Source organism: Oreochromis niloticus, linkage group LG22 (genome assembly GCF_001858045.2).
Source record: "Oreochromis niloticus isolate F11D_XX linkage group LG22, O_niloticus_UMD_NMBU, whole genome shotgun sequence".
NCBI classification, from domain to species: Eukaryota; Metazoa; Chordata; class Actinopteri; order Cichliformes; family Cichlidae; genus Oreochromis; species Oreochromis niloticus.
Genome location: NC_031985.2, coordinates 32,666,704 through 32,688,810, shown reverse-complemented (window position 1 = coordinate 32,688,810; position 22,107 = coordinate 32,666,704). Strand labels below are relative to the sequence as shown.

At 39.0% G+C, this 22,107-nt stretch overlaps 1 protein-coding gene across 2 annotated transcripts in view; it reads left to right on the top strand.

The window, feature by feature from the left end:
• Nucleotides 1–22,107, top strand: part of trappc9 (trafficking protein particle complex subunit 9) — a 224,892-nt gene that overhangs the window by 103,775 nt on the left and 99,010 nt on the right. For both annotated transcript variants that reach the window (XM_025902130.1, XM_025902129.1), the window contains one exon: nucleotides 9,838–9,980. In XM_025902130.1, coding sequence (XP_025757915.1) covers nucleotides 9,838–9,980 — 143 coding nt within the window. The remainder of the gene's footprint in view (nucleotides 1–9,837; nucleotides 9,981–22,107) is intronic.

Sequence of the window (22,107 nt, the reverse complement as noted above, 5' to 3'; positions counted from 1 at the left end):
TCAACAGACTTGTTCACAGTGCCCTCTCTCCTCATCGTCTAGCGATTATTACAAAGTCATTACACCACTGGGCCAATAAAAACATATTCACTCTTATCAGTCCTCCTGCCCTCTCCTGAATCTGTTGCCAACAAGCTCAGCAGAAACATCTTAATGTCAAACTGTGTCAAGGCTATAAATTGTTTGACAGTGCCTCTTGCAAGCATAAAATTCAGACAGATAGAACCAAATGATGGTTGACTTATACACTGATTAACTTTAAACAAAATACAGCACAGTGAGCTCACATTCTCATATTGTTGCCAGCATGTTGCGTCAAGTTTGACGCCATCATACGCTGTCTTCAGTAATGAAGAAGAGCACTCAGCATCAGTTTCCAAGTGTCTGCAGGGCATTTGGCAACTTAGTCCTGTCTGATATTTGATCTGGATTTCACTTCAGCTGTTTAACTCTTCACTATTTCTCGGTAAGTTGTTCGCCCTCGGGTGCCCAGCTGATTGGCTCAGTGATTGACACCCAGGAACACACATGAGACGCAGTCCTAGCATCTTTCCAAATGAACATGCTGCATCTAAATGCCCTCAGGCGATTTCTCAGTTTCCCGCTGAAGTCGAGGCCAGCAGGCAACTTAAATGGCTCGCTTCCCTGCCACTAGGCAGATGCAACCGAAGCAGGGGTCAAGCCTCATTTTAAGGACAATTAGACACAGAGGCTACAATTTCATCTCATTGTCAAAGTACCTCTGTCAACCCTACATTCAGCCACCTGTCCCAGATATGATGGAAAATCTGAAAATAAAAGATGACTTGGAATCCAGATAATAAAAACAGGAACAAGTATTCAGATCCAGCTGAAAAAGTAAATGTTTTCAAACAGTAATAGAAACTGGTGTAAGTGTATCTTTGATTTATGCCTTTTCTAGGTTTGTAGGTCTCGGTCTGTGGAAATAATGTGGTGAAAGTCTCTTTCTGTGTGCTTGTGTCTGCAGTTATTGCCATTAGATTTGTTTAGTTCTTTAATCTAACACTGTGTTAAAAAAAGGAAATGGACTGTGGAAGACAAACAAACATTTATTCTTTTTGAAGAATTTGTTTTTGCCGAACTTTACCCAGTATGCCCGAGATAAATGAACAAAGACCTGCATATAATATACATGTCTAACGAGTAAGGTTAAACCATAAATGGAGGAGGTGGAATGAAATGTATTTTAAATGAAATCTTAAAGAATTGAGTGACCTTAGTTTAGATTGCTTAGTTTTTCCTAGTAAGGCTGGACCTTGTCTCGCTGAGGGAGACGAGTTCACTCACCATTCAGTTAGACGCCCTATACCTGTGAAAGTGTTCTGATCTCGTATGTTTTGATTCTTCAAACCACTTATTGGATTGATTGTGATAGCAACAAATCCACAAAGTTGAACTAGTGTTTAATAAAATAAATTAAAAAAGATTGCACGATGGTATTAAAAAGCATTACCCAACCATGGCTGTGTCAATATTGTTACGACTGGTACAATAATAATAAGAGCATTTTAAGTGGATGCGGTCGTGGTCTGTTAGCATACCCTTGTTCATTATTTTAAAGAGGGAAGGAATTATTCAAATATGCTATTTATTAACACTCATAGAAAGAGAAAAATGTGGAATTTTCTGCCACTAAACAATTACAAAAAGCATTACTGTATGGCACATGAACAAATGGGAAGGTTTTGTGAGAAAGGGCATCTGATGTCAAATGTCAAAGCAAAACATGCAAATCCATCCACTGTGGTGACCTGCTGGGAAATAAGGGAGCAGCTGAAAGTTATCATTTGTTTTTCAGAGTATGTCCTCTTCCTGTCTGCTTTAAAAGAACTGATTGCAGGAATTGCCCTGTTACCTTTTAACCATGAGCAGGTCAGCAGAGAAATCCAACACACCTGTTTAAAAAAAATAATAATTTAGTGTTTTAGTTTTTTATTAGTCCTTTGCTGCTGTCATTGATCCTGAGCCACATTTGTAAACTGAGTCTGAAGCAGCAGAAGATACCATCCTGACTAGTTCATGTAACAAAGAAGTGTTCACTGTTGTTCTTCTGGGAATGGGTGACCAAATCATCTGTATGCTGCAAAAAGCTTAATCTCATTCTGACAGAACTGACTGCTTGTTAGAAACAGTGCGTTTGAGTTGTCAGGTTCATTCCCCACAATCCAGCTGCATATGGAGAAGATTTAAGAAATATCGGTAAACACATCCAAATCTCATGGATTACTGAGTGATGCGGTATGTTAGTCTAGGCCGTGCCCTGACTTATACGGTGAGGTGTAGTATAAGAGCTTCACAAGGGTCTGTGCTGTCTCCAGTCCTGTTCACCTTGTATGTCCAAATTTTTGAGTACAGCTTAAACTTAGAGTACAAATCTATAGATATAATTGGATGATTCTGTAGTAATTGTATGTATAATAAGAGCAGGAGAGGAGTACAGAGCATAGCTGTAGGACCTGGTGGTGTCGTCTTGAGAGAAATCATCTGGTTCTGATTGTAAATCATTGAGAAACATGGTGATCGACCATAGAAGGAAGAGGAGGAGCTAAATGTCTCCCGTACCTGGGCGTGTGCTTCCACAACAAACTGACCTGGGAAACATCACAGAGGGTGTCTGTGAAGGTCGCCCAGGTCAACATAGTCTCAGGAGCTTGGAAAGAAAAGCGTCTGGACTTCTTTAAGTTTCCTTGAAGACATTTCACCTCTCATCTGAGAAGCTTCTTCAGTTCTAAAAGCAATTGGTAAGTCCCAGATTTTAAACCCTATGAGAGTGTCCCCAAGAGGTTCATGAACCCTATATTGATCCTGTACCTAATCACAAGCCAAGATGTGAAAACATGTGTGGGGTCACAATCAGCAAGGTTTCGGGTGAACTCATTGTGAACCCTAGCCACATCCTATCATGTGATTTCCTGAGGTCAAATGGCCCAGGATGTGAGTGGGCGTTAAGGCATCCGGCAAGGCATCTCAAAACTGGATTATAGATGGCAGACAATTGGTGTCATAAGCCACCGCCTCTGTTTAAAGATGGTCATTCACAGTGGACATAGATGCTTCTTTCACTCCTCCTTCAAACCATCAGTCTTCTCTGTCCAAAATGTGAACATTTGCATCCTCGAAGCAGTTGCATTTCTGCTCAAACAGAAGAAAAAGTGGGGAAAAACCCACATTAGTCACAAAATTCTTTGCATTTTTGACTGATGCTCTTCAAAACATTAGACTTCAAGAAATGGCGTTATTTTTATTTCATTGACTATATGTGTGCCTTCAGTGGTAATTGCATAGTGTGCTTGACTATGCTGTCAAGGAACTCTGTTGGTATTGAATCCACACTGCTTAAATTGATATTGATTTTCTTGATTTCCTGAGTAAGAGAGCCTATAAGTGAATTTCCCAAAATGTTGAAGTCCTCTAAGAAACACCAAAGCATTGCCTTTGTGCCAACAAACAGGAGTCAATAAACCTCGTAAGTTTGTGCATGTTTGAGAGTCCCTGTTTCTGCCTACCTGTCACTGTGATGCTGCTTCTTAGTATTCCTGTCAGGAGACGTGTGGCCATGCCATAATCTTCTCAGCACGATGTGTCAGGGTCTTTATCTCCATTCCAGTGCATTCAAAAAGCTTTCAGTATTGTCTTGTCTTCTCCTTTTTTGTTAACCAATTATGTGTAGGAGTGTGTGATGTTCAGTGTGCACATCCATTGTCGAACAGATGCTGCATTTTGTGTTGATGAACACAGAGGATGGTCTTATGGGGTTTTGTTGTGACACAACACAGCAATGTGTAGTGATGGCATTCAAGGTAAAAGCCAACCTGCCATCCGTGTCCCGTCTGCAGTGAGTAAGTGTTTTTAAAAAGATTTAAAAAAGGCCAGTGAAGACACAAGGCAATGGTGGTTTTCTGTAGTACATTTATATTAATTTAGACCAGATTAATGGTGATATTATTATCAAGCATGTAGAAAAACATCAATACAGGCATAAAAATGTGTAGGAATGGTTGCAAAATGGTTTATAAAAATGTAAACTGGCTTATTGTGTCGTTGCTGGCATAAGGTTTACAAAGATGTTGGTGCAAAGAAACACCCTGTTTTCTTCTCTGTAATGTCTGGATATGTAAGTTTACTTTGGTGAGATTCAACGTTTTCGGTCCCTTTTTATATTAAGCTGTTGAACAGTAGTGAGTAGAGGTTGTGCAGAGGTAAGCATTGTCCTGTGTCCACTGACCTGTGTGGATTATATACCACCACGCCACAGGTGCAGAGTGAGCAATTATAAATGGCTTAGCACAAGGTAGATAGCAATAATATTAACTGCCAGCCACTATCCTGAATCGTTTATGTCATTTGGTTCCTTGCACTCTCACCAAGGTTTGAGGCGAATAATCAGCAAAAACGATCTTCAAGGTCTTTTATATTCTTCAGCTCTTCTTAGAGTTAAGATCTTTGGGTTTAGTGTGGAGCCGTTTTTACACATTACTGTACTATTATTCTGATGGTAATCCGAGAGGCCTTTTTATTTTCCACATATCTCATTGTGTGCTTGTCTTTGAGAATTTCGTCCTTTGATAGAGTGTTTTATTTTCTCAGAGACTGAGACTCTGAGACGCATCTTTCAGACACGGTAACTAAGGTCTGGATAAAAGCAATCAAATATCAAACATTCAAGCCTTTACTCAATCTAAATATAGATTTCTATTTCTCTGTGTGGAGTTAATCAATTATTTTAAAATATGTAAGAGAACTGATTCATTTTTTATGAGATGCGTTAACCAAATATATTGTTTGTTTCATTTATTTATTTTAAACTCCTATTCATACTAACCCAATTCTGAAAAAGTTTGGGCACTGTGTAAGATGGAAATAAAAACAAAATGATTTGCAAATTACATAAACCCATATTTTATTCACAACAGAAAACATATCAAATGTTTAAAATAGAAAATATTGCCGTTTTAATAAAAAATAGGAGATCATTTTGAATTAGGACAGGAATAACAAAAGGTTGGAAAAGTAAGTGGTACTAAAAGAAACAGCTGGAGGAAGATTTTGTAGCTCATTAGGTCAACTGGGAGCCGGTCAGTAACATGTCTAAGATCCTCTTTTTACACCTGTGAGTTTCTCAGAAGTACAGCTGGATGGAAATTGTGACCAATTTCAGCATAATGTTCCTCTACATAAATGTAATGTCTGTAAATATCTTCCCATACTGCATCTAGCACAACAGCCTGGCTTTGTAGTAGAAGAGTAGGTAGTAAGCTGGCCTGCCTGTAGTCCAGACCTTTCACCAGATGAAAACATTTGAAGCGTGAAGAAACAAAAAGTATGTCAAAGATCAGCCAGAACTGTTGGAACAGTCAGAATGGGACGACTTTCCTGTCCAGTCCAACAAGCTGGTGTTCTCAGTTTCCAGGTATGTATGGCCTAATTTTAGCAGTTACACACATGCTAGCGTCGTGATCAATGCAGATTCGGTTTAGTGTCACTTTTAATAGTTATTTCAGTTCTGTCAGTATTCTTGCTTTATCCTATTTCAAAAAAGGCTGATACACCATTCACTAAAATAAATTAACTCTAGCTCTTTTAATTTATTTCCTCTTGCTTTGCTATTTTCTATTTCTTGCTGGTCACAAACTACAAGACGTTAAGTTGGATGGGGAAAAAACCCACTAAATACAACCTCTAGTTGTCAGTGGTGGTGAACACTTTGATAAAGTCATTGCTCTAATCTGGGCATTCTCACTAATCATGTTTTTTCTATGCATTTGTGCAGCCAGGCATTGTGTTGTGCTGTTAAAGCAGTGTGTGTTTTTCCTGGCGTGCTCCTAGCACAGCCAGCTCATTACAGAAGGACATATTTTTAGCATGGTGTGATTGGCGTGGAGTCCTAAGAGGGCCAAGAGCAGAGGGAGAATTGAGTGAATGAGGAGCTGAGGGGCTGGCCCTGGACTGAAGAGAGAATCAGAGTACACAATCGCTGTTTGATAGTGTCGCCGAGACAATCGCTGATCCTCAAGAGGATCATGTTGAAGCTATTAGTACCACATAGGCAGCCACAAGATGACACTTACGTAACATAGCAACGGGTCGGCTTGGAGGAAAAATGAGTTGCATATCTTTTTATGTCTCACTGTTAGAAATACTCACTATAAACAAATATGCTGTAATACACTGTAGAGATGTGAAGCATCGGTTGTTTGCTTGAATGAAGCATTTTGTGTCCCAGTGCAATATTATGGCTGTTTGATATGTATAAAATAATTTTGACAACAGACGAGTTCTGCTGCAGAGCAAAGCTTTAGACAATGATGTTAGCAGTTGTTCTTTGTTGGAGGAAAACAAGTGAGAGAAAATGTGGACTTCTCCTGGAAACTGTCTACAACCGGTTTCTCTACTCAAGGAAGCAGAGGGAATTTAGTCAATCAATTTAAATGAGATTTATATCAACATGCTGTTCCTTTCATTCTGCTGCCAGCACAGCATGAGTCTGTCTCTTACTGGAATTGTAAGACAGCTGTTCTTCGTCCAGATCCAAAGCAGACTGGCTCCACCGCTTCACTTCCACAGTAGTAGTAGAAGACACAAGTATTCAGAGGATATCAGAGTTTTTATTTGCAGCCTTTGTTTTATTTTGCATTCGATCACAAGGTTGAACTTAAAATTAAGCATTCTGATGCTGTTGATATGATACTAAGGCCAGTGTTTTAACAGCACATTATTCTAGCTGTTTGGTATTTGAGTACACTGATCTGCCACTAACAGATGGATGACTTTCAGTGAAGTGTAAAGTTTTTCCCCTTCTTGTTCTTCCAAATTAGTGCCAGAGACACAGTTTCAGGTCATGTGTCATTTTAGACAGTTTTGGCTTGCACGCATTGTTTTAAATCTACATCAATGCATTTATGTACAGCACAGTAATAAATCATAGGTTTCAGCTGTATTACTTACCATACTGTTTCGGCACCTTATCTAGTGTAGTTATTTATTTGTAAATAAAGTTCAGTTACCTTTGTTACATTTTGTCAAACCATCACTGTTTTTGAGACTCATTGGGTGATGTGATGTATGACCAACATTCTAGGATCCAGCCACTGAACCATGTGTTTTTATAAGACTTCACACTATACTGTTACTGTCCATGTCTTATTCTGTCAGTCTCCCCATAAACTTTGCTGTAATGCACTCACTCTAGAATCTAGTTATTTTTTTATGTATAAAGATGTAATGTTCATTACTGTGAAGGGGATATTATGAGTAACTTGCAGTTTTGAAAATAGGAGTCAGGTGACTGCTGCTTAAAAACAATAAAAAAAGTTGTGCATTTACTTTAAGATCAAGCATCTCAAAGTTAATGCACATATCTTAATGCAGTAGCTGTGATTCCAGTTGAATGAGTTCGCTAATGAACAACTCATTATTGCAGTTTGCCCCTTTATATTATCCACCACTCCATTTAACATTTTCTTACTTTTTCAGGTAATTTAACTCATTTTTAATTAACCTGAACTACTTGGCAGATTAAGTAAGCACCTCTTATTACTGTAATCATGTCAATTTTGACTTCTGCTTCAGCATGTGTGTATGTAAAGCATAAGACGGCGTCATTAGAGCTCTCTCGGGTTGATTGTGGCATTACACATGCAGTCAGACTGTACTAAATATGATTTTTTTTTTTTTTTTTTTTTGTAATGCAAGAGGAAGGTGAATAAAAGACCAGCCAGCACCTGTTTGTCAGCTTTAGTTTGTGCTTCTTGTCCATTAATACTGTAGTGTCGTAAGTGAGCATGTCTGGAAAGTTCTGGGTTTGCATTAGCGAAGCTGAAACATACGTTTGTTCCATCATGATTGTTGAGTTGCTTAGGTCTTGTTTCATCGACCTTCATGTTGGATTTCTAAAGCTCTTATATGAAAAGCAAAGTCAGTTGCTGTTTAAAAAGAGTTGCATCATTTAAGGTAAAAATCAAGATCTTCAGAGTGAAATGCAAGGACAAATGTAATGTAGATTACACTGTGGCAGTGTGAAGATTATTGTGTTACAATTAAATAAGACAGAAAATAGATAAATAAATAAATGTTGACATTAGCTTAGAAATATTTACTCATTTTGAAATGTCGGATTAAGCTGGATGAATATCATATCAGCTGCATGATATTTAGGTTTACTAACTTCTGTGAATCATTGACATTGTTAAATGTTCTGTTGAACATGTAAGGTTACAAAGCTTTATACTAAGGTGCACCATTCAGGACGAAGAAGCCTTATGAGAAAATTTTTTAGTCAGACACCAGGGGAAAAAAATCAGTGTGAAAAGTGGTAACAAGCTAGTTTCAAGTTTATTTCATTTAGCTGAGTGCTTTTCTTATCTGGGTCCTACCGTGTTTACAGATACATGTACTTGTTTCTAGTCTGGATCTACTTAAGTCAAGTTCCTTCTGTTTAGATTTTGAATTTTTCCAGTTAAAAGAACAGAGTTAGTATGTCCATGTAATTTGTCAACCAACTGGTGGTCATATGTGCTTGAAATGCAGGCAGCTGGACGGTGAATACGCTTCACCTCACATCCAAGAGACGCCTTCAATCCTAAAATCTGATGGAGCCCCACATGTTTAATCCATAGTGGGGTTCTCCCCTTGGTGGTGGTCCTGAGAGCCATTGATCTACCCTATTATTATTATTATTATTATTATTATTATTATTATTATTATAATAATAATAATAATAATAATAATAATAATAATAATAATAATAATGTCAGTCTTTAAGGGTCACAGGGACAAGGTGTGACTCCTTTGTGAAACACTGCCCCCCACCCTGCCATCATGTGAGTCATTAAGGTTACAAGGGTCAAGTTGTCACTTTGGGTTCAGTCGCAAGGGAAGGCATCTCAAGACTGCATCATCGGTGGCTGATAGCTTCTGTCACAGGCCACATAACGGGACAAGACTGAGCTGCACATCTGCACCCAAAAGAGAAAGGATACTCTTTTAAGCATGCTAATGGTTTCATCCTAAGGGAAAGATGAATAGCTTTCATGGGAATCTATGGCGCCATGGATGCCTTTATAATATATAAGGAAGAGTGTAGGTTTGTAGAACATAAAAATATACCAGGACCTGAAATAAATCCAGTACCTTACCAGATAAGTGTAAGTTTGAAATTAAGCTGTCGGATGTACAATAATAATAATTCTCTCTAATGTTGTTATCTCTCATTGGTCAGTGGGCTCTGCTTTGTTCATTAGGTTGTAATAGGTCAGACGTCTAGCCAGCAGGCTCCAAATCATTCCATTTTGGCTCTCAGCCTCCACAAAAGTGGACAAAGAGCGAAAATAATCAAGGAATCAGTGATTTTTTTTTTTCTTCTCTAGAAAGGCGCAGCCAGTTCCTCCATCAGCAATTTGCAGAGAGATGATATATGCTGCATAAGAAAAAAAGCAGGACCTTGGATGATCCTTTTACCCTGTTTCAGCCCCATTACCTGAGTCAGCTAGTGCTCGCTCACCATAAACTGCCACTTTTAATTTCCCCACGCTTCGCCCACTTGGCTGCTTATCCCGTGGCCCTTCCTCTCTCCCCAACGCAGAGTACCTTTGAGTAATTCTGTGTGTCCAATCTCCACCACCCTCCCCCCCATTATAGTGGCACACAGCCAGAAAATCCACACTTTTTCCACCCACACACAACACCTTCTCCTCACAGTTTTAGGATGTGACATGTTGTTCATGAATCATCTGTTTTGGAGTAACTTTGCAACACCTGTGCCTGCTTGTTTTAGTTTGGTTTGATCTACATTTTCCCCCCTCCTCTGTTCTTTTGCAGACTTTGGAGGCAGTGCTGAACTTCAAGTACTCTGGGGGAGCAGGCAAAGTGGAGAGCTACTACAGGGAGTTGTCTTTGGGTGTCCATGTTGATGTGGAACCTTCAGTGTTTTTTACCCGAGTCAGCACCCTCCCTGCTACCAGGTAACTATTAAAAAATTGTATAGCCTTTCTGTTTTTTATGTTTATTTTACTGTAAAAATCACATTTTTTACATAAAGAAGTTTATCCAAAGAGTGAATGCGAGGTCTGCAGAGACTGGTGGGCTAGTTTGGTGAACAACAGGATAGTAATGATAAGATAACTATTTATTGTCATTGCACTGTCATACGTTGTACAATAGTACCAAGAAATTGTAAAACTGTCCCACGTCGCCACTAAGCACAACTAAACACAACACAGTAAACTTTAAAGTAGATAAGAAGTGCACAAAAAGGTATTTATAATAAATTAAAGAAAGGTCATAAATGGTATCATAAATAATCATAATTTCTAAGTCTTTCGCTGTCCCATTAACTAGAATATGATGACATGGATAACACTGACTGTATATAAAGGATGGACATTGTGCCACAGTTGTTTCTTCACATTCTGCTGAAAGCTTTTCCAGTAAATGCTTTACAGAAGACTAATTCACTCATCACTCAATGCTCAGTGCTGCTTAAAATTGTTAAAGGAAGTGTTGAAGTATATCACATTTGGCAAAGTAAAGCAGTGTTTTCTAAATGGTGACAGTAAAGAAGTTAAGTCCCTGTTCAGTGGTTCTTCCTCAATGTTTGATCTTGTGACTTTCAGCTTCCATGCAGCGTTTATATCTTACCAGGCTATTTGTGGGACTTCATCATTCAAACAGATAAAATAACAATACTAACGACTGCAGTATCAGACAAGCAATGAATAATAACCTATCACAGAGCTTCCCTTGTCACAGCAACTGGTGATAAATCTCATTTTTAAAGCTTCATTTTGCCTCATACACAGTTTTCTCTCTTGATTTGGGGAGCAGATACTGACATTCTGTTTAACCACTGCAGCAGCAGTGACACTATTGTTAACCAAACCCGAGGACATAGAGATGATATTTTCATAGATGGGTCAGATAGGAGCAGACGTGAAGGGATACTGAATGGATATTCATGGCCTCACATATCCTCACCCACTTTTATTCCCTGGTCTGTCTCACTTCACTTTACTATTTTAGTTCCCCCAACTGTCGTGAAAAAACTCCAAGCAAGGGAGACGGATCATAGCAGAGTAATGGCCACTTGAGGTGAATCATTAGCAGTAATAATATCTGCAGTTTAAGCCATCAATCTTGGCACTGTGCTGATAGATGTGCTGCACCGACTGTTATACCATCACCCTGCCATCACAGCCCCCTCTCCCTTACCTCTATAGCACCCTTAGCTCTCTCAGCCTCACAGCTCTATTATACAGTATCTATTGGTTATCAACCAGATCTGAAAACATTTGAAATGTGCTGAAATTGAAAGGTTTAGAAATGTTTCAGTAGACTGAGTCTTTAAAAACTCCTCTAAAGTGAACTAACCTTTTTCTTTCTTATTTTAAAAATTTATTATGGCTGAATTCCACATTTAGTGACTCAGTGGGCTTTATATCTTCAGTCCTTGACCCTCACCGACCCAAAAGCAAGGCGCTCAAAAACCGCAGCACATATTAACGTGCAAGAAGTCTCCTCACCCACCGGCCCCTTTCCATGTTTGCATGGAGAGTCTCATGCAGAGCATGCTGTATTTTGTGAGTCTCTTAAGGTAAATTTAGGATTGGGATTTTAAAATATATAATAAAGATATTCATAAAATGTCTTTACCACAATACCTTGAAAAGTTGGTAGTACCAAAAACTGGCATTAAAATCTTTGTCAGATTTTTCTTTCTCATTGAGTGATCAGAACATTGAAATTATTCGATGTGGATAGCTGCTTCTAAAAGTGTTCATTTATTCAAATAAGAGGGCAGATGTTCAGAATGAGTGTGTCCCAAAACTCGGCCTCTGTCTTGCTCTTTACTGACTTCTCATTCTGAATGTTTAAAGCCGAGCTCTGGGTATTTCTGATTTTTAGAATTACTTGTAATAAGATCGAATCAAGCGTTCCTCTTCAGCCATCAGATTTTTTTTAAAGAGGATGATCATCCTCAACCTACAAGAACAACCAAGTCCAGCAGATGAATTTCTCCTTGTATCAAAAACATACTGATACTCTCTCAGCTGCCTGTCGTTGATCTGAATTGCAAAGCTGTTTTCAAAGAAAAACACATGCACAAACCCTGTGCTAACGCTCTATTACTTTGGTTACTACATCACTTTCTCCCTCATTGCCCTGCATGCCTGCTCAGCAGAATGATGCTCTTTCACTGAGTAACTGCATATTGTTAACTTTAATAACCTTATTTCTTTGAGTAGAATTTGACCAGCCGCACCCAGGCCTGATCACTGCCAGGCCTGTTGAATCAAATCACTTAAATAGAACCTATCTGACCAAGTAAAGTCGTCCAAAGATCATTAAAAACAACACATCATGCACAATCTAAAGAAACTCACGAACAGATGAGAAAGAAAGTATTGACATCAGTTTGGAAAGGGCCAAAAAGCCATTTCTAAGGATTTGGGACTCGAACAACAGTGAGATTACTCACAAATGGAGAAAACTTGGAACGGTGGTAAACGTGGCATCCATTGGAGAGTTCAAAGTAAAATCTGTTACTGACCAGAAAGAATACAAAGGGTTGTCTCACATTTGCCAGAAAAGGTCTGCATGCTCAATCATCCTGGTAAGAAAATCCCCAAAAGTTGATTCCATTCATCTGGATGTGAACAGAAACGTTTCTTCACTCATCCCAGTGACTTCTTGAGACTCACGTAGATGAGGGACAAAATCAACCTTTTGGGATTTGTCAAAAAACATCATCATGATCCCTGAGACTTTTGAGAAAAGATTTTGTGGACTGCTTAAGCAAACTTGAACTTTTTGGAAGGTTACATCGTGTGTAAAAACTAACACAGGATTTCATGTAGAGAACATGCCAACAGTCAAACATGGGGAGGTAGTGTGGTCTGGGGCTGCTTTGTTGCTTCAGGACCGGGACCACATTTGAAGGAACCATGAATTCTGCTCTGTACCAGAAAATCCTGCAGGAGAATATCCAGCTATTTGTTCACGTCTGTAAACTCGAGCTGGCTTTGGTATATGGATATGAGTTTATTACCTATGTTTGTCTGTATATTACTTAGTCACATACTACAGATGAAAATTAGTCTATGTGGCTAAATCTGACATATTTACATGATGAATTCAAGTGTTAAGGTTAATTAACATGAATTGTCTCTTATAAATAAACAAACTTGGGTTATGCAGCAGACGGCGATCGGAAACATACGACCAAGTCACCCTCTGAATGGCAAAAAAAGCAAAATGAAGGTTTTGGAGTGGCCTAGTCAAAGTCCCGACTTAAATCTAATTGAGATGCTTCCTCCACAGCGATGTGAAAGAGTCATTGCCAGTAATTTCAAATGCTTGATTGCAGTTCTTGCTGCCAAGGGTGGCACAACCAGTTATTAGGTTTTAGGAGGCAATTACTTTTTCAGACAGGGCCAGATAGGTTTGGATAACTTTTTTCCTTTAATAATTGAAATGATCGTTTAAAAAGCGCATTTTGTATTTAGTCGGGTTAGCTTTGTCTTCTATTAAAATTTTTTCGATGATGATCTGAAACGTGCAGTAAATATAAAAACAAAAAAAATCAGGATGATTGCTCTTTTTCACAGCTCAGCAAACTACTTGTTAGATAGAAGTCGGTGCTGCCAACTTTCCTTTCCTACTGTCTTAATAACATGCACCACCAGACATAGGGGGCACCTATGTTTGAAACAGCCTTTGACCATACACTGATGCATCACTGTTACCATTTAACATTCACAGAGTAAATAATAGCACGTCTGGACCCTCTAAGACTACCTTTACAAGGCTCACAGATGAGGGATTGAGATAGTTTACAATAAATATTTCAGACACATGGGGCTCACAGTGTAATAACATTTATTCAAAACCCATTGTCTGCTTACCCGTGCAGAGTCCACACACATTCGTTTTGTTTGAATTTCCCCTGTTGAAGAGTCAGCGTTACTTGTTATGATAAGCACTATTGAATTTTTAAAAAAAAGAGAAGTTGAGAGAGAATTTGGAAGTGGTGGTACGAAACTTCTCAATAATACAGCAGCTTATCCTTACGATCTGTTTTTCTGTTTTTCTCCCTCTCCTCCCCTTCCTGTCTCTCTACTTATCTACTGTTCCTCTTCATGTCTCTTAAAAAAGAAAGAAAACCAGGAGAAATCCTCCTTATTTTATGTAGTAGTACAGCAGCTGCTTGCATCAGTGTTTAGTCTCCACCGTTCTCCTCATCCAGTCTATTCCTTTTCATCATCATCTTCTTTTTTATTTACTTTACTTTTTAAAAAAAAAACCTTTTTCTTTTTTTAGCTTCCTGTTTTTTCTTCTTTCCGCCCTCCAATTAATTCAATATTAGGGAAACACTGGTATTTAATGATTAGTGGGTGTAGAACAACATATCAACACGTAAAACAGTACAGTATTGGTTTTTTTAACTATTTTAAGTATAAAACAGTTGACTACAACAGTAGGCTACTAAGATCATTAGTTAAATTAGCAGTTTTATATGGGGGGAAAAAAAATGTTTAAACCCGATGAGAAATACATAATACATTTCAGAAGAGTGCCAATACACTGGTCCTTAATCAGGCCATGTTCTGTATCAAGTTACATGTGAAGCAGACTTAAAAGGGAACCATCACATAGTTCACATGACCACAGTTTCTAGTACCATTGCTGATGTAACAAATATCAAAATTGTGTTTCAAATCCACAATGGGGAAAAAATTGTGCACCAGTTTTACGCCATTTATTTACCAGATATTCGTAACAAGCTGGGGGGAAAAGCTAAAACTATTTAAGTTTGTGTTATTAATGCCCAATTAGCCACCTTCATATAGCTGTGTAATTAAGTAATTCAACTAAAGGTAGCGCTTCATATTTATCAGTTATAGTATATAGTTCCTTCCTGGCATCACTGCTAAACTCAGAATAAAACAAGACTATTGTTTAGCTGGTAAATTACTTTATGGTAAAGCTTTTGATTTTGTGGTTGTGTTACATGTCTTACCTTAAACAAATAAAAGGGATATTACAACCCAAACACAGAATCACCACAGATTCTGTTAGAATTCAACTAGTGAACCACTGCTGCATCTCTCTGCATTACTGTCGTTTATCTAAGTGTTGTTTTCTAATAAATGCATGACATTTTTGAGAAGAATTATCTCACCTGCTCCCAACAAGTGGGCGGCTTTGAATATGGTTAATCTTTGGGCCAAAATTGTGTGTTGCTGGATTGCCCGTGACATCAACTTGTGAATGTATCCTAGGGATGACTCGCAATGATCCACAGGTGCAGACAAAGAAAATAAAATACAGCTTTACAAAGATAAATCTGCTCATTACTCCATACAGCTGTGATTCTTTCTCCTGTCTCTGTCCTTCACTGTTACTGTCCACTGAGGCATGTTTTGTCACCTAGCTAGCTAACTGGCTCCCTCATCAGTGTTGGGTAATGTTTTCATCACGGCTAATAAGATAGCTGCCATCGTCTGCTGTTCACCTTTTACAGTCCTCCTTTGACTCCCTGCTTGCCTTGTTCACCGCTCACGCTTTCAACAGCGTGTCACCACCTGATATGTACAGTAATATTAGTATTATAGCAGCAGACCAGCAGATTACGCTAATGAATTACATTCTGCTGTGACCTCTGCATCTCATTTACCACTCTACTCTTCCTGAAGAACTTTAACTCTTGTCTCTGTGTCTCTTTTATGCTCTTCTCACTGCAAATGCTAAACTTCTAGAACAAATGCACAGCATTTTAAATATGCTTATATCAAGTAAGGAACACAATGTGAATAAAGTGAAAAGAAAAATTAAATAAGTTTATATCAAAATAAAATAGTGGTTTGCACATTAAGTTAATATGCAAAAGGTCAAATCTCCTTATGCATAGCCATACGCTTTGGTGACCTTTTATGAATAAGGGAGAACTTTTTTTTTTATCTCCTCCTTCTTCAAAATAAGATTAGGGGACACAATCTGGCCACTAACAAACTGATTTAACCTTTAGGCTTCTTATGAGCAAAGAGAATGTGAGAAATTTCACTGTGTGTTTAAAACTGAGTGTTGCTGAGTGTAGTCTAGTCAGGCTTGTTTCTTGTCAGTTCTGCCTGAAAAATGGAATATTTTACTAAATCATATCAAGATCAAATACCTTGAAGTAAGCCAAATGAACGAGTACATGCTGTGCTTGACAACATCATCTGTCTAAAGAGTAAAACTTAATCACCCTAAATCAGTGGTTATCAAAACTTTCTCCTGGCAGGAGCCCCTTAAGAAAATGAAAGCTGGACCCTCCCAAGATGATCACCCACCTTTTTTTTTTTAATCAGTCTTTAATGAAAAAATGTCCAGGTTCATTGAAATAAGCGTTTGGGCATTTTCCAAACATAAATTACATTTACTCAATTTTATACTTTGTCCTGATTCTCCACTCCCCATATGACTCAACCCCCACCACCAGCCCCACTGCAGTGGTTCTGTGCTTAAAATAACACAATATGATTTCCATCTCGTTTTGTTTCTCGTTCAGTAGCAGAGCGATTGGTAATCTGTTTCAGGTGCTTTGGCGTTAATGAAATTAACAGCAGGTGCACTAGCGGGGGAACAATGAGACAACCCCCAAATCAGGAATGATTTTACAGGTGGAGGCCACCAATGTTTTTTCCCTCCTCATCATTTCTGACAGTTTCTTCACTAGTTGTGTGTTTGTCTGGGTCAGTGTCACTACTGGTAGCACGAGGCGATGCCTGGGCCCTACAGACCAGTATCTGCTCCTTTGTGGAAGGAGGAACAGGATGAGCACTGCCAGGAGCATATCGATAGAGGGATACACAGATCTCAACAGGCTGGGCAACAGCGCCCCGCGTGTTATTAGGTATCGGGATGAAATCCTTGGACCCATTGTAAGATCCTGCGGTGGTGCAGTGGGTCCTTGGTTCCTCCTGGTGCGTGACATTGCCTGGCCTCATGTGGTAAGAGTATGCAAGTAGTTCCTGGAAGAACTGACTGGAACCACGGTTGCCTGACCTAAATCCAATAGAACAGATCTGGAAACGGGTCCCACAGGACACTATCTGAGCATATCCTGACATTGTATGGACCCCCACATGACTGACAAACCATTAGTACCATTTAGAGTTGCTGCAATAATTGTTGGCAAAGTGGACTAGCCTGCTGCGTCATTTGTTCACTTTGGGTGTCTGGGAATTCTGTAGGTCGATCATTTTAGTTTCTTTCCTAACACAGTCCATACCAGTGTTTCCAGCATGACTTTCCCCCCCTCTGCTGAGATCTGATGTCTTTTCAATGTGTTTTGTTTTTGTTTTTTTTGGGGGGGGGGAGCAGTGTTTATATATAGTATTTAGAACTCTTTTTACCTATATAAAATAAGCATTTTTTGACATTGTAAACCCTTTTTCAATTGGTTATCTGGATGTCAGCAGTGGAGGATGATGTCCATATTCTCAGTAAGCCTCCCAACATACCCACCAACATGCCTGCAGTTTATATTCTTTATAGTTTAAGTTAAATGCCAGTTAGATTGAGTTTTCTCTATTCTGCCGATCACATCTTATTTTACCTTTTACTCGTAATGTTTATGACACTATTCAGTAGCGTTTTGTTCTTTTGAGCCTCTTCAGAGTAAGGCCATGTGTGAGTTGACAGATCTCTTAAAGAATGTGATGAATAGGCGGGATGTGTGAAATGCTCAGTGATCCATACTTTACAGGAACCTGTTAAAATCCTATTCACTTAGCACTGTGTTGACCTGGAAAAACGCTTTGCTGTTGAGGAGGAAAATTTTATGGATGTGCATTCTGTTAATCATGCATAGTTCAGGCTACGTCACACCAGGGAAAACGGTCGTTGGAAACCGCTGCATGACCAAAGAAATTGTGACAATGTGCCTTTGAAATCTTCAAACTTCAAACTGGCTTTGGTGGCTGGCTTTCAACCTAGCAGTAAGACAGATAAAACGGCAGTAGGATGGAGTCAGTCTGTCAATTTTAGTTTAACTGGATCAAGTTGGCACTTACATGCAGTCTGTTTGTGATAATACCACAATTGCCTGTGATAAATCTCATATCTGTTGTGGTATGAACCAGGGGCAAACTTGCCAGCGGTGGCTTGCACAGAAACCACACATCAGGCTGAGAATGGGCCCCATCTAAATGGGGAAAATTTGTCATTTATAAATTATAAACAGATGCAGCTTGTTCACTTCATTAATAACCAGCATTCTATCAAAACCAGCACAAATTTGTGGCTCAAAAATGAGGTAGCAAGTAATGTACTAACAAAATAATAGAATAGTTCAGGTGTGGCTCTCTTAAAACAATGTGATAGCAAATGAGACGATACTGAAGATGGATAAATATGTGTTAATAAGTCTTCTGTTAGAAATTGTTGGGGGCTGAGTGACTGTGTGTGGAGTGCAGGATTTTAGCATATTTTACTACAAACTGTTCCTCTGCGTAAATCTGAATTTTGAGTGTAACAGCTGACACGTACGATGTGTAAAAGAACACGAAACATTATTTAGCGTCAGGTCACGAGGCACCCGAGTGAAAAACCTCTCACATTCTCTTGTGTGACTGAGGCCTTACTGAGAATATGGAGATCAGCCTCCACTGCTGGCAGATATCACAACTTTCTGGTAAACAGTAGGGCTGTGAAAAAGTTTTGACATCAGCCCTCACTGGGATCATGTTGAAATTTTAATGTGAAAATTATTTTGTAGTGAATGAAATATGTCAAGGAGAGGTAAAGTAAAACTCGGAGAGGTAAAATCCATTTCCATGTGGAGATACTGTTAAAAAATTAAAATATGAGTATATCTCTAAAACTGAGAACATCATGGAAAAGTTTCATGTTTGTTTTAAAAAAAAATTGTTTTCATTTTGATGATTATGATTTGTATCTTATAAAAATCTAAAATCCATTGCTTCAAAATAGAATATTAACTAGAATATTTGCTAGGACCAATCAAAAAAAGGGCTTAAACCCCCTTGGTTGGGCCTCCTTTACCACAAGTTACTGCATTAAGCAGCAGGACATGGAGGCAATCAGTTTATGGCACAGCTGAGGTGTTACTGCAATCCCCGTTGCTTTAATAGTGGACTTCATTTCAATACAGTTGTATTTATATAGTGCCAAATGACAGAAGTTGCCTTAAGTGCTTTATATTGTAAGTCCCTACAATAATAGAGAGAAAACCCCCAACAATACTTGGTCATACTCGCTATGAGCAAGTAGTTGGCGACAGTGGGAAGGAAAAACTCCCTTTTAACAGGAAGAAACCTCCGACAGAACCAGTTTCATGGTGAGGCAGCCATGACAGGACATAAGAGACGTAGAAAACTTCATTGTGCATGTAAGAAATACAGTGTTTAAAATGTTTTGTCTATGCCAAATGCCAATCATACTGAGTGCCTCGACCAGTTGGGGGATGATGGGAGGAAGTCGGGACAGAAGGCAAAGATTCGGTTTGTCCTACCAGATTGTTCCCTTGCCATCAACGCATTTTTTAATATGCTTCGATGCTGTACTCTGTGAACATCCAGCCTTTTCAGCGTCTTACTCTCCTCGAGGAGGAGGCGGCCTGTGATGACTGTCATCTGGACAGCATTCAAATCAACAGTCTTTCTTTTGTTTGTGGCTGCATGTGCTTAATTAGCACAAAGTACAAAAAAAGACCTTTTTCATGATATTCTAATTCTTCTTTAGTGTGTTTTCTGATGACTGTTTTTGGCAAAGGATTGTTCGGGCTTTGATTTTAATTCTTTATGGACATTGTCCAAATGCTGACAAGACATTAGTGTATAACAAGTATTCACTGTGTTTAATAATCTCAGTGGTTAAATGTGGACATAAACATGGAGTCAGCTCCCTTATTGCTGGCTGCTGTAGCTAAAAATACCCCTTCACTCGCCATTACATTTAGTGTGCAGAGAGTATGTCATGTTTTTGTGTCAGACTAAGTCTGCAAAATCAGCACCTATTGATTGCAATTTGCAGAACTGACTGAGGTGTGGGCCCAGCTCTAACGATCTTTGCGTTTTCGGTTCTCACAGTGTTATTTTTACCACCCTACTATCTTCCCTCAACAATGTCCCAATCACATCAAAATGACAAACACTTTGATTAAATAGTTTTTTTAAAAAGTGGGCCCATTATACTTTTTCTTATTTTTTGACATGTATACTCATATTAAACATGGACAAAATTTCAAATAACAAGGTCAGATACAAAGTAATCCCTGTGGGTTTAAAGGTCAGGCTTCAGACTGAGCTTTTTCTAACCACTCTGTCTCAGGCTCTCCTTTTTGTCCCCATTTGTCCTCTGTATGATGTCAGTCAGGGGGGGTTTTCTTTATGGCCTTCATGGCTCTGGGAGGGAGATCACCTCGTGTGTTGTTCAAACCTTTTTGTGAGGGGAAACTAATCAGAGGAAAGTTGTCTTTAAGGGAAGTAGCAGCACCGAGGCCCATAAATAAAGATTATTTTGAACTGAGAGTCATGCAAAACTACTCTAGTGCAGTCCAAGGATAAAAATATGCAGTTGAAAAGTAGGATGTGTCCACAGAAAATGGTACACATTAACTATATATACTGTTTAACTATATTTGCATTTGCTTTACAAAGCCAGCATGGCCTAGCTTTGAACTGAGGTTCATGCAAAGCCAAATATTTTAAAGGATTTCCTGCAGAGTCCAAGAACACAATAAAACATAGAGCCAGAAATATTTTATAGGCATAAAACAACAGTTGTTGTCCTTTTTGTACCTACAGACTTTGCACAGTCTTGCTTTTTGTGGTCGTGGTTTCAAAGAAATATGTGGCAGACTCGGAGAATTACTCTTCTGCAACAGGGTCCTCTTCAAATGAGCAGAATACTGACCTGGTGGTTCATTCGTTAGTGTTGTGGGGTTCTCGGGAATAGGCAGTGACAGTCATTAACTCACTGTACTCTGTCCTTTGGCACAGCACCAGGTGCACTGAAAATGATCTGCTATTTTCACAGGTGTCATCACATATGCATGGAAATCTGTGCATGTTGGTAGTAGGATGAAACGAATCCCTGCCACCTTCAAAACTGTTCGGTGTTCATCCACAACCAAAGCAAGCAATCTATAGTTGTGAGTTATATTAAATGTATGTAAGGTAGCAGTGCTGATGTTTCATTAGTGAGTGATTTGCTTTGTACACCACGAACAAAGAAGCAGGTTGGATGTGCGTTCACTTTGAAACGCTGGGGATAATTTTGCTCCCTCTCCGCCTCTCTCTGCTTTCAAAGAGGAATGTAAAAATTCACTGACTGAAATGGAGACAAATAGTTTGAAACCCTATTGGCGGTTTTGAATTATTTATTCAGCTTAGATCTCTGTGCCCAGCGTAGTAGCTCAGCAGAATACTTATCAAAATGATTCAGTGTTATGACTCAGTTCCCACTAGTTCAAAAGCATAATCTTTAGCTTTCGTCTACAGACGTTCTGCAGTTGTTGCGGCGACAGATCTTGAATGAAGTTGTCCAACCGCTGCGCAGCATCATTTCATCCTTTAGTCTTTTAACGCCTACAAAAATGTGACTTCACATCGTGTGCGCCTCCATTGCTGTGTGTTCTGTCACTCTACCTGGTGCTTAGCACATGAGCAATGAGGCTTGCGTTCTTAACTCGATGCCTGATTGATCTCCTTCGCTGAACAGGATGGCTGATAAATCAGCACCTCCCCCTTTCTGCCTGTTAATCACATCCGACAACAAAGACAACTAGACAATTAAAGGAACCGGGATAGGCCTTAAAAAATATGCTCCTTTAATTGCCACGTCAGTTTATTAGGGACTAGGGAAAGCTCAACTAAAGCCTCCATTAACCGTGAGATTTAAGAGGCAAAGAGCTCAGTGGGAGGAGGGTGAATGTGAGGGATGATGGAACAATGGGCAGTATGGACTTCGCAAAATTTTACAACACTTTGTGTCATTTTCTGGTGTCAGTTCTGTTGTTGCTAGTTATAGTTACTGTTTTCACTGTTTGTAAACAAACAAACTGTTCAAAGTAAAATGTCGACACTG